General features: G+C 38.6%; 1 protein-coding gene across 5 annotated transcripts in view; it reads left to right on the forward strand.

The window, feature by feature from the left end:
- TASP1 (taspase 1) overlaps positions 1 to 22810 on the forward strand; it is a 351413-nt gene that overhangs the window by 222062 nt on the left and 106541 nt on the right. For all 5 annotated transcript variants that reach the window (XR_002786162.2, XM_003411457.4, XM_064275770.1 and 2 more), the window contains one exon: positions 9588 to 9698. Coding sequence is in view for 4 of the 5 variants with exons in the window: in XM_003411457.4 (XP_003411505.1) it covers positions 9588 to 9698 (111 nt within the window). In the remaining variant the exon portion in view is untranslated. The remainder of the gene's footprint in view (positions 1 to 9587; positions 9699 to 22810) is intronic.

Below are 22810 nucleotides of genomic sequence, written 5' to 3' on the forward strand. Positions count from 1 at the left end.
TAAGCCCTTCAGGTTGGAAGGCACTCAAAATGTGACTGAGGAAGAGCTGCCTTCTCTAGGTAGAGTCAACCTTAATGATAAGGATGGAGTAAAACTTTTGGGACCTTCATTTGCTGATGTGCTACTACTCAAAATGAGAAAAAAAAAAAATGCAACATCCATTAATAATCAGAACGTGGAATGTACAAAGTATGAACCTGTGAAAATTGGAAATGATCAAAAATGAAATGGAATGCATAAACATCTATATCCTAGGCATTAGTGAGCTGAAATAGACTGGTATTAGCCATTTTGGGTCAGAAAATCCTATGGTCTACTATGCTGGGAATGACAAATTGAAGATGAATGGCATAACTTTCATCATCGAAAAGAATATCTCAAGATCTGTCCTGAAGTACAGAACTGTCCGTGATGGGATAATACCCATACGTCTATAAGGAAGACCAGTTAAAACTAGTGTTATTCAAATTTATGCACCAACTACTTAGGCCAAAGATGAAGAATTTGAAGATTTTTACCAAGTTCTGCAGTCTGAAATTAAGTAAACATTTCATCAGGATGCATAATTACTGGTGATTGGAATGCAAAAGTTAGAAACAAAAAAGAAGGAACCAAAAAACCCCAAAACCCATTGCTGTCGAGCCAGTTCTGACTCATAGCGACCCTATAGGACAGAGTTGAACTGCCCCATAGGATTTCCAAGGAGTGCCTGGTGGATTTGAACCGCCAACCTTTTGGTTAGCAGTCATAGCACTTAACCACTATGCCCCCAGAGTTTCCAAAAGAAGGAACAGTAGTTAGCAAATATGGCCTCAGTGATAGAAACAATGCCAGAGATCACAAGATAGAATTTTGCAAGACCAATGACTTCTTCATTGCAAATACTTCTTTTTAACAACATAAATGACAACTGTACACGTAGACCTCACCAGATGGAGTACACAGGAATCAAATTGACTACATCTGTGGAAAGAGATGATGGAAAAGCTCAATATCATCAGTCAGAACAAGGCCAGAGGCCAACTGCAGAACAGGCCATCAGTTTCTCATATGCGAGTTCAAGTTCAAGCTGAAGAAAATTAAACAAGTACATGAGAGCCAAAGTATAACCTTGTGAGTATAACCCACCTGAATTTGGAGACCATCTCAAGAATAGGTTCCACACATTGAATACTAATGACCAAAGACCAGATGAGTTGTGGAGGGACATCAAGGACACCATATGTGAAGAAAGCAAAAGGTCGTTAAAAAGACAGGAAAGAAAAGACCAAAATGGATGTCAGAGGAAATTCTGAAACTTGCTCTTGCATGTAGAGTAGTAAAGTAAAAGGAAGAAATGATGAAGTCAAAGAGCTGAACAGAAGATTTCAAAGGGCAGCTCAAGAAGACAAAGTATTACAATGAAATGTGTAAAGATCTGAAGTTAGAAAACCAAAAGAGAAGAACATGCTTAGCATTACTCAAGCTGAAAGAACTGAAGACAAAATTCAAGCCTCTTATTGCAGTATTGAAGGATTCTGTGGGCGAAAAATTAGACGACGCAGGAAGCATCAAAAGTAGATGGAAGGAATATACAGAGTCATCGTACCAAAAAAAAAAATTGGTCAACTTTCAACCATTTCAGGAGGTAGCATATGATCAAGAACGAATGGTACTGAAGGAGGAAGCTGCGCTGAAGGCATTGGCAAAAAAACAGCCTCCAGGAATTGACAGAATACCAATTGAGATATTTCAACAAACAGATGCAGCACTGGATGTGCTCACTTATCTATGCCAAGAAATTTGGAAGACAGCTACCTGTCCAGCCGACTAGAAGAGATCCATATTTGTACCCATCCAAAGAATTGTGTTTTGGGTATCTACTTGGTACACAAGTAGAATTTTGTTGAAGATCATTCAAAAGTGGTTGCAGCAGTACATCAACAGGGAACTTTCAGAAATTTAAGCCAGGTTGAGAAGACGTGGAATGAAGGATATCATTGCCAATGTCAGATGGATCTTCGGTGACAGCAGAGAATACCAGAAAGATGTTTATCTGTGTTTTATTGACTATGCAAAGACATTTGACTGTGTGGATCATAACAAATTATGGATAGTGTTGCAAAGAATGAGAATTCCAGAACACTTATTTGTGCTCATAAGGAACCTGTACATAGACCAAGAGACAGTTGTTGGAACAGAATAAGAGGATACGCATGGTTTAAAGTCAGGAAATGTAAGTGTCAGCATTGTATCTCTTCTTCATACTTAGTCAATCTGTATGCTGAACAAATAATCCCAGAAGCTGAGCTGCATGATGAAGAATGCAGCATCAGGGTTGGAGGAAGACTTATTAATACCTGCCATATGCAGATGACACAGTCTTAGTTGCTGAAAGTGAAGAGGACTTGAAGCACTCACTGATGAAGATCAAAGACTACAGCCATCAGTCTGGAGTACACCTCAACATAAAGAAAACAAAGTTCCTCACAACTGGACCGATAAGCAACATCATGATAAATGGAGAAAAGATTGAATTTGTCAAGGATTTCATTTTACTTGGATCCACAATCAGTGCCCACAGTCAAGAAATTAAATAACGTATTGCTGCTTTAAGGTATTGAAAAGCAAAGATGTCACTTTAAGGATTGAAGTGCACCTGACCCAAGCCATGGTATTTTCAATTGCCTCATATGCATGTGAAAGCTAGACAATGAATAGGGAAGACCAAAGAAGAATTGATGCCTTTGAATTATGGGGTTAATGAAGAATATTGACTATACCATGGACTGCCAGAAGAACAAACATATCTGTCTTGGAAGAAGTACAGCCAGAATGCTCTCTAGAAGCAAGGATGGCAAGACTTTGTCTCATATACTTTGGACATGTTGTCAGGAGGGACCAGTCCCTGGACAAGGACATCATGCTTGGTAAAGTAGACTATCGGCAAAATTGAGGAAGAGCCTCAATAAGATGGATTGACACAGTGGCTGCAAGAATGGGCTCAAGTGTGACAATGATTGTGAGGATGGCACAGGACCAGTCAGTGCTTTGTTCTGTTGTACATAGGGTCGCTTGACCATGGACTTAGGTTTTCAAGGATTTTCTTTCTTGTATACAAAAGTTGATTAATTAATGATGAACCAGTGAGTCAATGATCATTTCTCTTCTTCCTTTAAAATAAAGTTCTCTATAGTTAATTTTTTTTATAGTTAAATTTAATTTCTGTATCCTACTGTTTCATTAATTAACATCTTTGTAAAGGGTTTTCTTATAAGTGGCCTGCCCATCACTAGCCTCTTAATTAAATTTTAACCAGAAGGTTATTGAAGGTCTAAAAGTACTTACAAGTATACATATTTTGTCTTGTGGGGAATATAAATCCATTTAAGCTATTTATTAAACGTGGAAACTGACGCCTGGAGATCTGAATTGATTCATGTCAGGTCTCACAGTGGAGGCAGGTTCTGCTTCTCTGTGGTTCCTCTCTTTAGAGGAACAGGAATCTGGATATAAGACCTACAAGAGCATCAACTGAACTCATTAGAAATAGTTTTGCTTCTTTATGGCTGTTGTCCTCATAATGAAATTTTCAGGCGTGTTAAGTCTAATCCTTCTATTTGTAGTATGTTTCCCAGACAAATGCAATAGTGGTGGTAGAATTTTAGGGCCACCATCATAGCTAAAAAAGACCACTACTTCTGGTGGTGGGTGCCTCTGATTTTTTCCCTGCCTGGGACCAGATGTCCCTGGTGTCATAATTATTAGACTATTTAGAGCCTAAAGATCCTGCTTCATTATTCATATTCACACTCAAAATGAATATTGTACAGTTTCACATATTGAGATGTGACTTTGCCAAAGAAAGAGGCAAGGGAAAGGAGTGGCTCAAGTTTTGGGAGGGAACCACAGATACCCTCTGACGTGACAGTGTGAAAGATGGATTTCCATTACTCGATTTTGATGAAGTTGGGTTTTTTTTGTTTTGTCTTCTTTTAAATAGATTTTAATCTATGCAAGTATTTTCACTCACAAAACTGGAAATATAGCCCATTTATGCAGCTGCTTCTTGTTCAGACAGTTAAATCCTTTGTAGTTTGCTTATACTTTCTCAATAAAGTTGGCAATGATCATAGCTAATAAATATTGAACATTTTAATATGTTTACATAGATGAAATATTTTCCTGTTTAATTATAACTGTTCTGTAACCTATCTTTTCCATATTTTGAATAATTACGAAATGCTAAAGAATCGGTCACTCACATCCTAGTTTGTAGGAGGTGTTCTCTCTAGAGATTATCATAAAATTGGTTTTTCTTTTGGTTATTGGTTATTTATCAAAGAAAGAATTGGAAAGCCTGAGTTTTTTTTTTTAATAGATTACTTATAAACACCCAAAGTGTGATGATGGGTTATGGATTTGAGAGAGCTGAATATTTGGGCAATACTGTGTATTGGTGAGCTGTAAGCTGTGGTCCTGACTGGTTTAGACATCCACTTATTCACCACTTACTCCATCTCTTTGTAGAGCTCCTTATGTTTTCGTCTTGTATGTAATAAGTTCCAGGCTTGATAACCATGGGGACACTGAGGACTGAGATCATGTGTGTTCTATCACTTTTAAGGCAGCTCTCTCTTTAATTTCACAAGACAGGCTTGAAAACCAGAAGTAACCCAACTCCAAAATTGGCAGTAAATCCCCCGACAGGGAAAAGGTGACGTACTGTGTAATAAATTCCTTTGTTGATAAAGAGATGTTGCAGTACTGGAAACTGGAGTACCAAATGTTTCCTTTTAAATTTGGAAAGGCCTTTCCTCATTACTTATCTGTCCCTGTGGACTTCTAACCGGGGACGTGTTGAAAGATTTTTCAGATGCCCACTAGCTGCAGTGGGAATGAATGGCAGCATTTATGAAATAACATATAAATGCTTCAAAATCATCAGCAGCTCTTGGAGATGTGTGTTTTGCCAGTGGTACTGAATGTGTGCTTTTGTTGCTGATGGTCCTGTCTTCTTGTATGCAAGCTTCCTAGGAACGTGGGTTATGTTTCTCCTGTGAATGCAGCTTCATTTTTTCCTCTCTGGAGGCTCTTTGTAAAGAGGTTTAGAAGAAATAGTCTCTGAAGTGGGAGAATGATCTGTGAGGTTATGATTTAGAAATCCTAGTCTCCTTTTGAGGTCCTGTGGAGGAATCATAATCCTTGTCTACTTTAAAAACTGATATAAAAAAAAAAGGCCTTCTAATTTTCATTTCATAAAATAATTTGGCTTCTACCATCACTAAATGAGATAAAGATGAATAACCAGAATAATTATTTTGAAATTCAATGAAGATATCTTTTCAATGGCTACCAAGAGTTGGTAAATAAATTTTTGTGTTTCTCTATCCTTCTTGCAAACCTTTTCTGTTTATTACTTTTTGGAACTACAACATAATTTGATCATATGAATTTAATGGGCTGTCAGATAACATTTTTAATTGTCTTAATCTGAAGAATGCTTCTCTCACTACATCTGGAGTAAAAGAACTAAGTCTGTGATGAAGTTCAGATGCAATAAAATATCTGTAGCATCTGTTTGCATTCACTCTTATCAGCTCATCCCTATTCTCAACTATAGGCCAGTGAGGTGCACGGGACCCAAACCCTTATGGGAGACTCTCCCTTGTTCGTTACTACCTTGCCTTAAAGGAAAATACTGTGAATCCAGGAGTGTAACATTGAAGTCAGGTGATAAACCTGTTGAAGGAAATAGGTATATATTATAGACATTATGGAAAGTAATGAAAGGAATAAATAGTAAATGAAAGTCACTCACAATCCACAATTCGTGGACAAACACAGTTAAAATGTTTCCTTCTAGACTAAGAGAAATCTTTATCAAGTCATTTGTTTTGTTGTGATAATGGAAGGTGTTGCCTAGGTGGTTGTTTGAGCCCATGTAAAGGCTAAGCTTGCTTTGAAGCAGTGGCCTTCAGAGCTGCAGATCAAAGGATAAACTCTTTTTTAATTCTATTCTGGGCTGTCAATGATGATTACCAGGCTACCAGTGAATCACCTTGTCCTAACAGAAAATATAGAGAATAGGAAGAGGAGAGACAGGAGAATGATAGAAAATTATTTTTCTTAAAGCAGTCATTATCTTCATTGTGTTTATTAATTGTTTACTATGTACCCAACCCCTCCTCCCCCCTCAAAAAAAAAAAAACCTGCTGCCATCAAGTTGATTCCAACTCATAGCGACCTTAAAGGACAGAGTAGAACTGCCCCATAGGGTTTCCAAGGAGCTCCTGGTGGAGTCAAACTGCCGACCTTTAGGTTAGCAGCTGTAACTCTTAACCACTAAACCAAAAACCAACCAAACCCAGTGCCGTCGAGTCGATTCCGACTCATAGCGACCCTATAGGACAGTAGAACCACCCCCATAGAGTTTCCAAGGAGTGCCTGGCGGATTTGAACTGCTGACCCTTTGGTTAGCAGCCATAGCACTTAACCACTACGCCACCAGAGTTTCCTAACGTCCTCGAAAAGGTGATCAAAGCTTTTCACCACTTAATTATGAATTTACTATGTGTTTCAGTCTTTTCAGTTGTCATTCTTATTGATGCTTAGCAAGTGTACATTTTTCTAAGTTCTTTTAGAACTAGCTATCTATTACTTTTCGTCTAGATTTATGGCCAAGTCTTCATTCTGTGTATAATCATTCTTTCTTTGCCAATATCTGGGAACATAAAGGCATTTTTGCTTGCAAGAGTAAGGGCAAAAGGAGGATGTAACTAAAGCCTTGTTTCTAATATCTGTGGATGAAGAATGGAATCACACTTTAAATCACACTTCAGCTGTAGGGCAGCATATTCAAAGAAACCTTGGAATTTTATGGGTAAAACCAAACAAGCCAGACTTTCTTTGATTGGAGCCTGCGGAACAAGTTTCCTTGCCGTGGCTGTTATGATAGAGGTGATGTATGTCAGATAATAGAAGTTATAATTTTAAAAGTTTCTTGGTAAAAATCCATTAGGGAACCCTATATATTCCTGTATAACAACACAGAAAAAAGCCTCCCTGACACACAGTGTGTATTTTTGATGTGACGTTAACTTCACGTGGCTTTGCTGTTTGACTTGAGGCATGTGTATATAACCTTCTGAACATTCATTTAGCTTATAATATGCCAATTTCCTAACAATTATTATTGTCCCAAAGTATAATCTTTCACTGTTCCACATGAAATACGTACACAAAGGGAATTAACATTTGTGGAGTTTCATGAGCTCAGCAGTGTCTCTACATAGTTAAGTGTCCTATTAGCTTGATTGTCATTTTTTTTCTGGTTATAAAAATAATACTGCAGAAATTTAACCAAATAGGGCTTACCCATAATCCTGCTCAGAAAGTTATACACAAGGTTACATAGTTCTAGCTCTTTCTCTGAGTAGTATTTACAACTAGATATTTATATTTTGAAGGATGTTTGCACTTTCCCAAAAGATACAGGGAAATTATTTCTGACTAAAGTTCGGCTTTTTTGAACTACTCGAATTTTTGGCAAAAATATATAATGTATATTTATATCTAATATATACCTATGTATCTGTATGTGTGCATATATGGAGAAGGAGAGGGCAGGAGGGATGGAGGAAGAGGGAAGAGGGGGCGGCGAGGTGTATATATGCAGAGGAAAGTTCTGAAAAGAAAGGCACCAGCAACACGGCGTGGTTTAACAATTGCGGATACTTTTTCTCGGGGAGGTTTGTTGTTTGTGCCTGCCCTCTGTGGCAGCACATCTGAGCTAAACAGACCCAAATATCAAGTCAACTGTAGCATTAGTTTCAGTTTCATGGACTTAAGAACTTTAGATATTATTTAAAAGAAGTGGCTTCCTTTAACCATCTCAGTTCGCATGATTTGATTGCTAAGGACCCCTCCCCCATTTATGAGTGTTGTGTGTGTGTATATATGTGTGTGTGCATTATCAATGACCTGAGAAACTGTTAGCATTACTTCCTCCCTGGTCCTGCTCAGGAATCTGAGTGGAACCTGGAGAAGCTCTGTCTTTGCTGTGTGATCTTTTGACCATAGAGTTGGGGCGTACGTCTCCTTTAGCCTCATTAGATGCTTAGATCGCTTAATACCCTTTACCTATGATGTGCTGATTTTCTAATAAACTAACATAGCCCTAGTGGCAGGAATCATTTTTAATGGGAAAAAGTTTTAAATGAAGCAAACTTTGTAATGATCTTGTGCAACTAACTTACTTGGATAAGAGAAATTTTATTTATTTTAAGCAGCATTTAGCATCGCTTGCCCCTCCAATGGTTCCCAAAGTAGCCTTCTGATATTTTGCATTTCTAAGACAAAGGTGCCCTGATGTCGCAAATGGCTAGGTGTGTAGCTGCTAACCAAAAGGTTGGCAGTTCAAACCCACCAATAGCTCCGAGGGAGAAAGACCTGGTGGTCTGCTTCCATAAACATTATTGTTGTTGTTGTTGTGTGCTGTCAAGTTGATTCCAGCTCAAGATTGAGTCTGTAGAATAGAGTAGAACTGCCCCACGGGCTTCCTAGGCTGTAATCTTTACAACAGCAGATTGCCAGGTCTTGTCTGCCACAGAGCAGCTGATGGATTCAAACCACGGACATTTTGGTTTGCAGCTGTGCACTTGACCAGTGTGCCACCAGGGCTCCTTCCATAATGAGTACTACCAAGAAGACCCTACGGGGCAGTCCTACTCTGTCATGTGGGGTCGCTATGAGTTGAAATCGACTCAAAGGTACCTAACAACAGCCACAACTTCTAAGAAAAGAGAAGGCTCTTAAATCTTTTATTTGAACTTATCAGCCTGTAAATTAAATTTCTTTTGTCTCTAGCAGGTAGTTTCTACTTTTCACTAGTAGAAACTGTACTAGGCAGCACGCCTCCCTACTTGTGTCTATCACCATGCGTCTCAGTGGTCCGAGCTCACCTCAGTGGATTAAAATGCACATTTTTTAAAGGACTACAGAAGTATTACCCCTGAAAGCTATGTGTATTATTGTATGAATGTACTGATATGTGGTGGGCATTGCAGTGAAAAGGAGGTGGAGAAATTCAGGTTGCACCTGACTGCCAAGAATTCTCCCCTGTACTCAAGCGTGTAGGTTGCCAGAGGAAAAATGGTCTGGGACTGTGGCCACAGGTAATTGTCACTGACTGGGAGACTAATGCCAACAGAATGGAATTAAATAATGAATGAATGAATGAATTTTAAAAACAACAACAACAACAAAAAACCCAAGAGTCTTTTCTAATTGCCCAACAATGGAAATGAGATAGAACCTTAGGAAATTCCTAGGTGGAGAATCCGAATTCCTGTATCATATAAATCATTCCTATAAAAGGGTGTTTGTTGTTTCCTTTGAAATTAGATAGTCCTGTATTTCTTTATTTCTGCTGAATCTCATTACTAAAATTACTAGGTTGCTCATAAAAATCATTTCATTCATCACTGAATTTTTCTCCAACGTAACTGCTTCTTAAGTGATGCATAAGGGTGATTTAATGCCAGTGAGACAAGAAGGGTGTTTAGCAGCACTTTCCTTAACTGCTCTTGGTTTCTTTGGATTTTCAGGATGTGGAGAGCATCTCGTCCGCACCATACTGGCTAGAGAGTGTTCACATGCTTTGCAAGCTGAGGACGCTCACCAAGCACTCTTGGAGACTATGCAAAACAAGTTTATCAGTAAGTATGACATTGAGAAAATGACATTCTTCTGAACATAGGTCCTTTTACTGACCCGTAAGCTCTATGAGGAAACCCTGGTGGTGTAGTGGTTAAGTGCTAGGGCTGCTAACCAAAAGGTCGGCAGTTTGAGTTCGCCAGGTGCTCCTTGGAAACTCTACGGGGCAGTTCTCTGTCCTATAGGGTCGCTATGAGTCAGAATCGACTTGACGGTGCTGGGTTTTTTTTTGTAAGCTCCATGAGGCAGGTACCACATTTGTGTCACTCACTGTACATAATTCAGGCACAGAGACCGAGGCCAGTGACCAGTTTTTTCTTCTGGTCTTCCCCCAAATCTCCTGGTGTCTAATCACACCCCCTCCGTCAGCCCCACGTTCAGAGTAGTGGTAGGGAGGAGCCTGGCTGGCTAAGGGTTCCTCTAAATCTACTGATTTTGCCAAAATTTAGACTTTACCTACTTAAAACCCCTTTTGTTCCGAAGCTTTCTCCACCGTGAATTTAGAAAAGCCCACTTAGAAGCTCAAATGATAAAACTTATTTCAACTGTATAAGCATGCAACTGAGGGGTCCAGGGATGAGGATGAAACCCGAATCATTTCTTAGCATTGTGAGCATTGTTGTTGAGGCCTTCAACACAGTATTGTGCCCCATTGGGAAGGAGAGAGATTTTAGGGCACACAGAGGAAGGGGGATAAAAACCCCCAAAAACAGATGATGGGTAGAAAAGAATTAAATTTATTTCCGTGCCGAAAGAACAGTGAACAACAGAGTGGATGTCGCACAGGCTCTGCGTTAGTAGTTGTCTGAACTCAGGTTTTGAAGACACGAACAGTGGTATTAACTACATGCATGTTGAGAAGAACTGTCTTATGGCGAAACGTGAGCCGAGACTCGAGTTATGAATAGGACCCTGAGGTCTACTTTTGGTGACTTTTCAGAAAATGGTTGCTTAAGTTTTTACTACTGCGTGATTCAGATGTATCAGAATCAGATACCTGGTCTTATTGTTCTTTTGAATCTCGTTATTGAATGCTGTCTTTAAGGGAAACCAGATTCTTGGCCTTAATGGAATATCTAATTTATATAATTTGCTATTCGTTTTAAGATATACTGGATGCATTCTTATTATTGGGAAGTAGTAGTCAGAGTTGAAAACTAGACCTCTGGAGACATTAACTTCTTGGGAACCCCATGGTGGGTGTGTAATTAAGGCACACAGTAACTTTGTGCTTGTTGGGAATGACCCAAAGCACTTTAATGAATTGTAAGCCTCACATTTGTGGTCTGGTTCTAGCTCTCCAGGTCTGGGTTCATGCTAAGGAGTTCTGAATTTCACTCTTTTCTCTTTGATTGCTTTAGTATACTGTTTAGGTCTTTAAAACCATTCACAGAGTTGGACTGCAGTATTTCATTTTGTCACCGGGTGCCATTACCTAATGCACATTGAACTTCATCTTAAATGTGCCAGACTCATGGATGAGAATAAGAAACTTTAGAGCTAACCTAATAGATCCCTGTCATTTAACAGCTGAAGAAACCTCCATTTAGAAGAGTTCAGTGCTTGCCCAAAGTCACCCAGTTAGCCAGTGGGTGTTTTTTTTTTTTTTCCTGTGAGACCATGCTGCTTTTATTAAAAAGTAAAATGAGTGTGAAATGCAGAAAAACAATGGCTTGAGAGTTGAGACACCTAATGTCTTAGTTATCTAGTGCTGCTATAACAGAAATAGCACAAACGGGTGGCCTTAACAAACAGAAATTTATTTTCTCAGTTTAGGAGGCTACAAGTCTGACTTTAGGATGCCGGCTGTAGGGGAAGGCTTTCTCACTCTTTTGGTACTGAGGAAAGCTCCTTGTCTCTTCAGCTTCTGCTCCTGGCAGGTCTTCATGTGGCTTAGCATCTCTCTTCCCCCAACTCTGCTTACTTCTCTATGCCTAATCTGCTCTTTTTATATCTCAGAAGAGATTGACTCAAAACTGACCCTATACTGATACTGCCTCATTAACATAACAATGGAAACTCATTCCCAAATGGGATTACATCCACAGGTATACCAAAAAAAAAAAAAAAAACCCATTGCCATCAAGTTGATTCCAACTCATAGGGACCCTATAGGACAGAGTAGAACTGCCCCATAAGGTTTCCAAGGAGATGCGGGTGGATTCGAACTGCCCACCTTTTGGTTAGCAGCCAAGCTCTTAACCACTGTGCCACCAGAGCTCAAATGTAGATGTAGCACCCAGAAGATATAGCTAGGAATCTAAGAGAACCTGGGTGAGCCAATTGCTCTGTGTCTGACCCTTCTGTAATCCCCCCACTGCCTTCACAACTGCCATAACCCGTTGCTGTTAAGTGGAATCAAACTCATAGTGACCCTATAGGACAGAGTATACCTGCCCTATAGGATTTCCAGGGAGCAGCTCGTGAATTCGAACTGGTGACCTCTGGTTAGCAGCCAGAGTTCTCAACCACTGCACCGCCAGGGCTCCTCCACAGGTATAGGGGTTAGGATTTATAACGCACATATATTTTCGAGGAACACAATTCAATCTATAACACCTGTGTTCCACTCTAAACTCTTGTCTCTGACTCGGTGAATATAGCAAGTCACTTAACCTGTTTTATCTTCTTAAAAACAAAAGAAGAAGCCGGAGCATTAGACAAGAGGCAGGTTTTAAATTCCTTTACCACACTAAATTCTGTGGAGTATCTACTGGATTCAACTCATAAATACGATATTCTTTTTAGTCAGGTGATATTTACACAGTAGTTCGAATGAGATAAATTAGATTTACCGGAGCCCTGGATTTGGAACAAGGTCGTTGAGTGTTTCCTCTTTCAACGCACTGGTGGTGCAATGGCTGTTTGGGGGCAAGGCGCTTTCTTTGTACTTAGTTTCCTTCTGAGTAAAATGAGGGGACAGATCTAGATGGTGCCTAAAACCCCTTTCTCCTCCAGAATTCTATTTGATCCTTAGTTCACAGGCCTATCAAAATGACTGTCCCGTGGTATCCACAGTGGATTGGTTCCAGGACCCCCGTGGATGCCAAAATCCTTGGGTGCTCAAGTCCCTTATATAAAATGGCATAGTATTTGCATATAACCTATACACGTCCTCATGTACACTTTAAATCATTTCTAAATTACTTATAATATTTAATAAAATGTAAATACTATGTAAATAGCTGTTATCCTGTATTGTTGAGGGAATAATGACCAAAAAAAAACTTTTTTTCTTTTTCTTTGAATATTTTCCATCAGCAGTTAGTTGAATCCACAGATGTGGGATCTACAACTACGGAGGGCCAACTGTATGTGAAAGTACAGTTGTAAATAAAATTAGTCTTTAAATAAAATTATAAACTAGAACTGTTAATAGTGGGTCTTGAGTTTTTATTTGAAATCCTTTCAGGCAGTGATTGAGGTAAGCTAGCAACTACTTTCTTGGTTTTGTGGAAAGACATCAAGCTATTCTTCCTTGTTTTTGCTTCCTTCTAAAAAAAATTTGTATAAATAAAATATCTAAGATTCTCATTGCAACATATGTATAGAAAAAACTTCTATAATAATCAGGTCAAAGATCCCCTTTTCATTCACTCTAAGCTCCATTTTCTCTTGCCAGAAAGAACTACTCCTGACAGGGCATTTCTTATAGTCTCATTCTATGTGTGTCTTTCTATCTGTCTCTGTCTGTATCTATCTATCTCCTTCTGTATATCTATCTATATTTTAAACAGTTATATGGGAGAAATTTCTAATATATTGTTTTGTAACATGCTTTTCTCTCAACACATCTTAATATTCTTAATATGTCAATATATATAGATTTGTCACTGAGTATTCCATGGTTCCATAATTTATTTCTTCACTCTCCTCCTGAGAGAGATTTAAGTTGTCTGTAATTTTTCTCTACATCATTTTACCATCTGTGAATGCCTATTTCTCTACACACTTTTAAATAATGGTTATTATCAAATTTTCTGAAATATCCAAAATCATGGATTAAAATGATGAAGTAAAAAAGCCAGAGGAGTTAGAAGAAGCAGTGGAAGTGGTGTCATGTCTGGGAGACTGAGGTAAGCATCATAAATGAGGTCCCTTCAAGGAGGGAACATCTTGGGCTTGTTTAGCGAACAGCAAGTAATCTAATAGGAGGGTAGAGTGTATCCAGGAGAGTGGTGTAATTATAAGTCAAACAAACAGATGAACAATTTAGTGGACTTAATGTAGTATTAACCTCATAAGGCTTTTGGCAGTAGAATAGTCCACTAGGGTGTGGGATGGAAGGAGACCCTGGATGTGAAGCTACTATTTTGAAGGTCATATCAATTGGAGAAGTAGAATTAGGTTGCATAAAAAGGAAGGTCAGGTACCAAGAGATTCTCAAAGAGAGAATCTCTGGGGCTTGATGGCTAGTTGAATGTGACAGATTTGGGAAAAGAGATCAAAATAACTAGAGTTTTGATTCCAAAGGACTTGGTACTATCTGCCAATAAGATACATAAAATGTCATGTATGGAACATTGGACGTAGAGAGAGTGAGATTGGTTTTGAATATGTTGGTATAAAGGTGTTTGTAGGCAACACAGGCAGTTGGGTATATGGGGCTGAGCTTGGGAGGGAAGCTGAGACTTTGGCGTTCTCGTAATTTATGATGTCATCCATAGAGTGAAAGATCTGGTGGAGAGAGGCCAGTTCTACTCACATTATCTCAAAGAGGTCTTTTCTAACCTGCTGTTGTATGCTGTTGCATTGAATCCAACTCACAGTGACCGTATAGGACAGGGTAGAATTGCCCCATAGGGTTTCATTGGCTGTAAGTCGTTATGGAAGCAGATTACCAGGTCTTTTCCTACCCTCCTAGGCTGGCTCATGTTTCTTCTGAGCAGTTCTAGATTTATTATATACTTATTGTTTATTTTTGTCTATCTTCCTTCAGCAGAGCATAAACTCTGTGAAAGCAGAAATTTTGACTGTTAATTTTCTCCAACTGCTATAACCCCAGCAGCTAGAACAAATAGAATTATTTCTTGAATGAATGAATGAGAAGAAAGCTAAGGTAAAACCCTTAGAGTGTGTCTGCCATCAAGGGCGGGTAGAAAAAGAGTACCCTGTGACCACAAGGTAAGTACGAGCCCCGGAGACAGAAGGGGCCACATGAACCAGAGACTACATCAGCCTGAGACCAGAAGAGCAAGATGGTGCCTGGCTACAACCGATGACTGCCCTGACAGGGAAGACAACAGAGAACTCTTGCGGGAGCAGGAGACCAGTGGAATGCAGACCCCAAATTCTCATAAAAAGACCAGACTTAATGGCCTGACTGAGACTAGAAGGACCCCGGTGGTCATGGCCCCCAGAACTTCTGTTGGCCCAGGACAGGAACCATTCCCAAAGCCAACTCTTCAGACAGGGATTGGACCAGACGATGGGTTGGAGAGGGATGCTGGTGAGGAGTGAGCTTCTTGGATCAGGCGGACACTTAGGCTATGTTGGCATCTCCTGTCTGGAGGGGAGATGAGAGGGTAGAGGGGGTTAGAAGCTGGTGAAATGGACATAAAAAGAGAGAGTGGCGGGAGGGAGCAGACTGTCTCATTAGGGGGAGAGCAATTGGTGGTATGTAGCAAGGTGTATATAAGTTTTTGTGTGAGAAACTGACTTGATTTGTAAACTTTCACATAAAGCACAATAAAAATTAAAAAAAAAAAATACCCTGTGAAGGGGGTAGAAAAGAGGGAGAATGAATGTGACAGAGGTGGGCTCTGTGATTTGAAACCTAGAGACAGAGGAATTTTTTGACACAACTGAAAGATTGCCGTAAGTTTAGACATATAAATAAGTATCAAGCAAAAATCATTTGCATATAGGCATTTGGAGAGTATCAATCAACTTTCAAGCTTGTGAAGTAACAGGGTTAGAAAGAAAAAATTCTACTGAGCAGATGGAAAAGAGATTAGAAATGATGAAGATCTTTTGTGCCCAGCTATTGGTGACAAGCTAGATGGCTTAGAGTCTAATAGATAACTGACATCTACAGCCTTGCTTCTAAACTGTACATTAATATTACACAAGCTTACTGAACACCAGAAAGATGTTTACCTGTGTTTTGTTTTATGGACTATGCAAAGACATCTAACTGCGTGAATCATAACAAATTATGGATAACATTGCGAAGAATGGGAATTCCAGAAAACCTAATTGTGCTTGTGAGGAACCTATACATAGATCAAGAGCCATTCGTTTGAACAGAACAAGGGGATAGTGCATGGTTTAAAGTCAGGAAAGGTGTGCAAGCAAGTATCCTCTCACCATACTTACTCAATACATATGCTGAGCAAATAATCTGAGATGCTGGACTGTATGAAGAAGAACACAGTATCAGGATTGGAGAAAGACTCATTAACAACCTGCATTATACAGATGATAAAACCTTGCTTGCTGAAAGTGAAGAGATCTTGAAGCAGTTACTGATGAAGATCAAAGACTGCAGCCTTCAGTATGGATTACACCTCAACATAAAGAAAACAAAAATACTCACAACTGGACCAAAAAGCAACATCATGATCAATGAAGAAACCGTTGAAGTTGTCAGGAATTTTGTTTTACTTGGATCCACAATTGTCATGGATTGAATTGTATCGCCCCAAAATATCTGTCAACTTAGCTAAGCCACGATTCTTTGTATTATGTAACTGTCCACCATTTTATGTGATTGTCTACCATTTTATGGGAGTGTCTACCGTTTTATGGGAGTGTCCACCATTTTATGTGATTTTCCTATATGTTGTAAATCCTATCACTATGATGTAATAAAATAGATTATTGGCAATTATATTGATGAGGCCTACAAGATTAGGTAGTATCTGAAGCCAGTGCCTTTTGTGATATAAGACAGGAGGGAGCAGAGAGACATGGGGACCTCATACCACCAAGAAAGCAGCACCAGGAGCAGAGCGCATCCTTTGGACCTGAGGTTCCTACACTGAGATGCTCCCAGACCAAGGGAAGACTGATGACGAGGACCTTCCTCCAGAGTTGACAGAGGAAGAAAGCCTTCCCCTGGAGCCGGTGCCCTGAATTTGCACTTGTAGCGTACTAGGCTGTGAGAGAATAAACTTCTTTTGTTACAGTCATCCAGTTATGGTATTTCTGCTATAGCAGTGCTAGATGACTAAGGCAACAATCCGCAAGTAGCAGTCGAGAAATCAAATGACTCATTGCATTGGCCAAATCTTCTGCAAAAGACCGCTTTAGAGTGTTACAAAGCAAAGTTGTCACCTTAAGAACTAAGGTGTGCCTCACCCAAGCTATGGTGTTTTCAGTCACCTCATATGGATATGAAAGCTGGACAGTGAATAAGAAAGACCAATGAAGAATTGATACCTTAGAGTTATGGTGCTGGGGAAGAATATTGAATATATCACAGACTGTCTGAAGAAGGAACAAATCTGTCTTAGAAGAAGTACGGCCAGAATGCCCTTAGAAGCAAGGATGGAGAGACTTCGTCTCATGTACTTTGGACATGTTATCAGGAGGGAACTGTCCTTGGAGGAGGATATCATCCTTGGTACAGTGGAGGGTCAGTGAAAAAGAGGAAGACTCTCAATGAGATGGGTTGACACAGTGGCTAAAACAGTGGGCTCCAGCATAACAAGATTATGAGGATGGTGCAGGACTGGGCAGTGTTTCGTTCTGTTGTACATAGGGTCACTTTGAGTTGGAACCTACTCAATGGCACCTAACAACAACTTTGTTTTTCATCTTTTTTTTTCTTTAAGTTGAGTGTATTTTATAGGGAGTCACAAAGTTGCAAAATAAATCATATTTTTCTTTCCTCATAGATTAAGTTACGTATGTCAACTCCCAGAATATATTTAAGTGTACACATGAGAATGCAATTAATTGAGTGGGAGAGGAATGGGACAAATGGAAAAAGAAAAGATTTCAAGTGACTCCAAGATAACAGTCATTCTAGAAATGAATGATTTTCCAAGGGTCTTCAAGAATGTTCTTTCGGAAACTCATGGCTGAATAGAATGCCTTTTGTTTGTCCCTTTTTGGTGAGTGTTGGTGAGCTCTGAAATACCCCTTAGAGTGACATTCTTTTTCTCTCTTCTTTTTATTTTTTTTTCTCCATAGAGGATTAAGAGTCACATATGTTACATAAAACATGATGCCAGAAAGCTTGTGTGGGAATGCCAGGAGGTTGGAGAATAGGAAGGGTGATTAGATATATAATACGTGGTGGAATTGTTAAAAATAGTACAAATTTAAGATATTTTTCTTTGTCTAAAACAAATAATTAAAAATCACATTTATTGACCAGGGCAACTAGCATTTGAAAATAAATAGTTTATCTGCATACTAAATTGAGTAGTAATACTCAGTTTGATTTTTCAGTGCGTGGTTAGTACATCTACTCCTCACATATCAACTATCTTGTTATCCGATATTGCGTATTTACACAGTAAAAAATCTACTGCCCAACTGTTTTGCGCATTAACGACATACATCTGGCAGTAAGGCATGCCGAAGTGGAGATAAGAGTAACATTGGCTGTGATGATTAAGATAATGTGTCAGCTTGGCTGGGCTGTGATTCTCAGTGGTTTGATAGTGATGTAATGATGTAATTTGGCAGTTTTGTAATGATGTGTTCATCTTCCATTTTATGATCTGATATGATTATCCTCCATTTTTGCATAATAACAATTTTCACATAACAACCTGGTCTTTGAAACCTAACCATGTCGGTAAGCGAGGAGTAGATGTGTAAGAAACAGAATCATCATGGTTCCCAGGAAACCTAGAAGTTACATTCTGTAATATGGCTGATGCATTGTTCCTAAAGGAAAATTTTGGAATAAAACTGAGTCACCCTGTTTTGGGCAGCATCAATCACTTTTCTTCTCTTCCTCTCATCTTACAAATAAGAAAAATTCTTTGTTATTGTATTAAATTATCAGTACAGTTGATTACAGCCGATTAATGAGATGGGCTTATCAGAATAAGTGGAAATGGTTAGCCAGCAGCAGCAGTAGAGCTTTGTAGCATTCTGTGCAGTCACAGCTGAAATTAGTTTTCTCCCATGACCTAGGTTTCCTAGTTACACAAGGGCCCTTGTCCTAGAGAACATTTCTAGAGCCTTGGAAATCCCATATATTTTGGACACTGAAACTTTTTAAGTAGTAGGGAATGATTGTATCAACAGTACATGTGTTCTCACTCACCCAGGCCTTTTTGGAACCCATTTTAAAATAGCTACCAACTTTTGATAACTGGAAATAATTTGGTAATATTATTTACTTGGAAAGCAAATAATAAGCACAGTACTAAAAAAAGGCAAAAATAGCAAAACAAACAAAAAAACCCCAAGCCAAAAAAAAAAAAAAAAAGAAGGAGTCTGTAAACACTCTCATGTTACTTTAAAAAGATCCATAGTTTTGTTGCTGGTCTCTTTGGTTTCAAATGTAGCCAGATTTAGGGAACACAAATTTGATTATCAAGGCTGGTGCCGTCACCCAACTGGGAGCTGCTGAGCTATTCACAGTGGGTACTTCATTACGAATTTTGTGTTAAAAGATGTTTATGAAGTATTAGGATGTAATTAAAATCACGCAAGGAATTCGCAAGGAATTTGTTTCATCCCATGCAGGAAAAAAAAAGAAAAGAAAAAATAAAGGTCTTTGTTTCCATATCAGCAATTTTTTTTTTTTCCTCCTGAGGGTACTGATTAGGTGATCAAAAAGTTCTTGTCTGTTCCTTTAGTTTGTGAGCATGTGGGGAAAACCACTAATATTAGTTACAGTAGACTCAAAGCGCATAATTATAATGTTGCAAGAAGGAAAGGAAAATTAAATCATATGAAGCTGAAGGCTTAGTGAGTGTATTGACTGATTAGCTTGAACAGAGCTTAAGCTGTCCTTGGTGAATGTGGGTAAGTAAATAAATCCATAGTTTATTATAATGATCATAACAGATTTTAGAATTGTTTTTATGGTTGTAAACTTGCTTCCCGTCATGGTAATTTTTTTTTAAGCTATCAGATATTTGAGAGTATGATTTTTGAGCCTTTAAAAACCGCACATTCATGATGGAAGAATAGAATGTATGTAAACAATGCTATTCTTAACCTTTGATGAAGGCGTTAGTAAAACCCAGTCCATTCATTAGCGTTTGTAGTGGGTCAGTTGTGCTGATTGCTTTCCAAATATTTCACCTGAGACTCCGTGATAATTTTCTAGTATCCTGCCTCACCTCCAGGCTGGTTTGCAGTTTCAAACTGGGTAGGCTCAGTGTGTCTTTTAAGTAGCAGATTTCTATTTATTTAAACTACTTCAAAGAAATCAAATAGCAACCTTCATAATTGAATTTGTGATTAGGGATTCTCTAATTGTATTTTTTGGGGAAATTTTGAATGTGTTGTGTAACCCTGTGTCTGTGCGTGTTTCAGGGTATGTTTTTATCTTTTTTTTTTTTTTTAGGTCTTCCTTCCCTTTCTTCCTGTAAAATATAATGTTCTCAGGAGCTTCTCAGTGTATTTAGTAACAACTTAGTTACAAAGAGGCAAAACAAATGCCTGTTTTGTGAAGATATAATCCTGTATGTAAAGAATCCAATCCAAATACCAGTGGGCTGACAATAAAAATGCTATAGGTGAAAATTGGCTCCCTATGGTTCAATGATTTCAAACAATAGTACTTTAAACAACATTGGAGAGTGATTAGTCTTTGATATTTCTTTTAGAAAGACATTTTGCAGACAATTGGAGAAATTTTAATAAGTGATAATATGGAGTTATTTATTATTGTGGAATGAATAGTTTAATAATATCACATCTTAGACATAATATTGTAGTTTGATAGCTCAATGTCCTTGTTCTTAGGAGCTGTCTTCTGAAATATTTAGGCTGGAAAGTGATGTTTCAAACTTTCAGATGGTTCAGAAAAAGTATTTATGTATCTATTTTTATCTCTATATCCATGAAAGAACACAAATATGACAAATTGTTAATTTGAGAATTTAGGCGAAAAATATGTAAATATTTATTGGGCTACTATTTCAGCTTGCCTGATGATTTTAAACTTTTTCTAAAATAAAAACCAGAGAGAAAGTTGACTTGGAAAAGTAATATTAATAATTCACTTGAGCATTTTTAGGTTTTTTTATTTTAAGTCATTCATGTGGCTTAAATAAGCATGATGAATCTACCTTGCCTACCCTGTGAGGTTGTTGTTTTTGATGTTAGGTGCCCTGGAGTGGGTTCTGACTCATAGCAACCCTGCATGCCACACAATGAAACACTGCCTGGTCTTGCACCATCCTCACAATTGTTGCTGTGTTGTTTGAGCTCATTGTTGCAGCTACTGTGTCAGTCCATCCATTGAAGGTCTTCCTCTTTTTTGCTGACCCTTTACTTTATGAAGCATGATGTTCTTCTTGGGGTTCTGATCACTCCTTATAACATGTCCAAAGAACTTGAGACGAAGTCTCGCCATCCTCACTTCTAAGGAGCATTCTGGCTGTACTTCTTCCAATACAGATGTGTTCATTCTTCTGACAGTCCCTGACACATTCAGTATTCTTCCCCAACACCATAACTCAAATATATCAATTCTTCTTTGGCCTTCCTTATTCATTGCCCAGCTTTCACACGCATATGAGGTGATTGAAAATACCATGACTTGGGTCAGGCACACCTTAGTTTTTAAAGTGACATCTTTGCTTTTTCACACCTAAAGAGGTCTTTTGCACCAGATTTGCCCAATGCAGTATGTCATTTGATTTCTTGACTGTTGCTTCCATGGGTGTTGATTGTGGATTCAAGTGAAATTAAATCCTTGCCAACTTCAATCTTTTCACCGTTTATCATGATGTTGCTTATTGGTCCAGTTTTGAGGATTTTTGTTTTTCTTTATGTTGAGGTATAATCCAAACTGAAGGCTGTAGTCTTTGATCTTCATCAGGAAGTACTTCAACTCCTCTTCAATTTCATCAAGCAAGGTTGTGTCGTCTGCATATGGTAGGTTGTAAATGAATCTTCTTCATCAATCCTGATGTTGTAGTCTTCTTAATATAGTCCATGTTCTTGGATTATTTGCTCAGCATACAGATTAAATAAGCATGGTGAAAGGATACAACCCTGACGCACACCTTTCCTGATTTTAAGCCACTTAGTATCTTTTTGTTCTGTTCAAAGGACTGTCTCTTGGTCTACGTAGAGGTTCCTTATGAGCACGATTCAGTGTTCTGGAATTCTTATTCTTCACAGTGTTATCCATAATTTGTTATGATCCACACAGTCAAATGCCTTTGCATAGTCAGTAAAACACAGGTAAACATCTTTCTGTTATTCTGTTATCTGCTTTCAGCCAAGATCCATCTGAAATCATTGTTGATATTCCTCATTCCATGTCCTCTTCTGAATCTGGCTTGAATTTCTGGGCGTTCCCTGTCCATGTACTGCTTCTGCCACTTTTGAATGATCTTCAGTAAAATTTTCTTGTGTGTGATATTAATGGTATTCTTTGATAATTTCTCCATTCTGTTGGATAACCTTTTTTTGGAATGAGCATAAATATGGATCTCTTACTGTTGGTTGGCCAGGTAGTTGTCTTCCAAATTTCTTGGCATAGATGAGTGAGCGCTTCCAGCACTGCATCCTTTTGTTGAAACATCTCAATTGGTATTCCGTGAATTCCTGGAACAATGTTTCTTGCCAATGCCTTCAGTGTAGCTTGGACTTCTTCCTTCAATACCATCAGCTCTTGATCATACTTTATCTCCTAGAATGGTTGAAACATCGACCAGTTCTTTTTGGTACAGTGACTCTGTATTCCTTCCATCTTCTTTTGATGTTTCCTGTATCACTAAGTGTTTTGCCCATAGACTCCTTCGATATTGCAATTCTTTTTTTTTTTTTTTTTTAACTTTTATTGTGCTTTAAGTGAAAGCTTAAAAATCAAGTCAGTCTCTCATACAAAAATTTATATACATCTTGCTATATAATCCTAGTTGCTCTCTCCTTGATGGGACAGCACATCTTCTCTCCACCCTCTCTTTCCATGTCCATTCAGTCAGCTCCTGTCCCCCTTTGCCTTCTCATCTCCCTTCTA

This window comes from Loxodonta africana, chromosome 24, assembly GCF_030014295.1.
Source record: "Loxodonta africana isolate mLoxAfr1 chromosome 24, mLoxAfr1.hap2, whole genome shotgun sequence".
Taxonomy (NCBI): domain Eukaryota; kingdom Metazoa; phylum Chordata; class Mammalia; order Proboscidea; family Elephantidae; genus Loxodonta; species Loxodonta africana.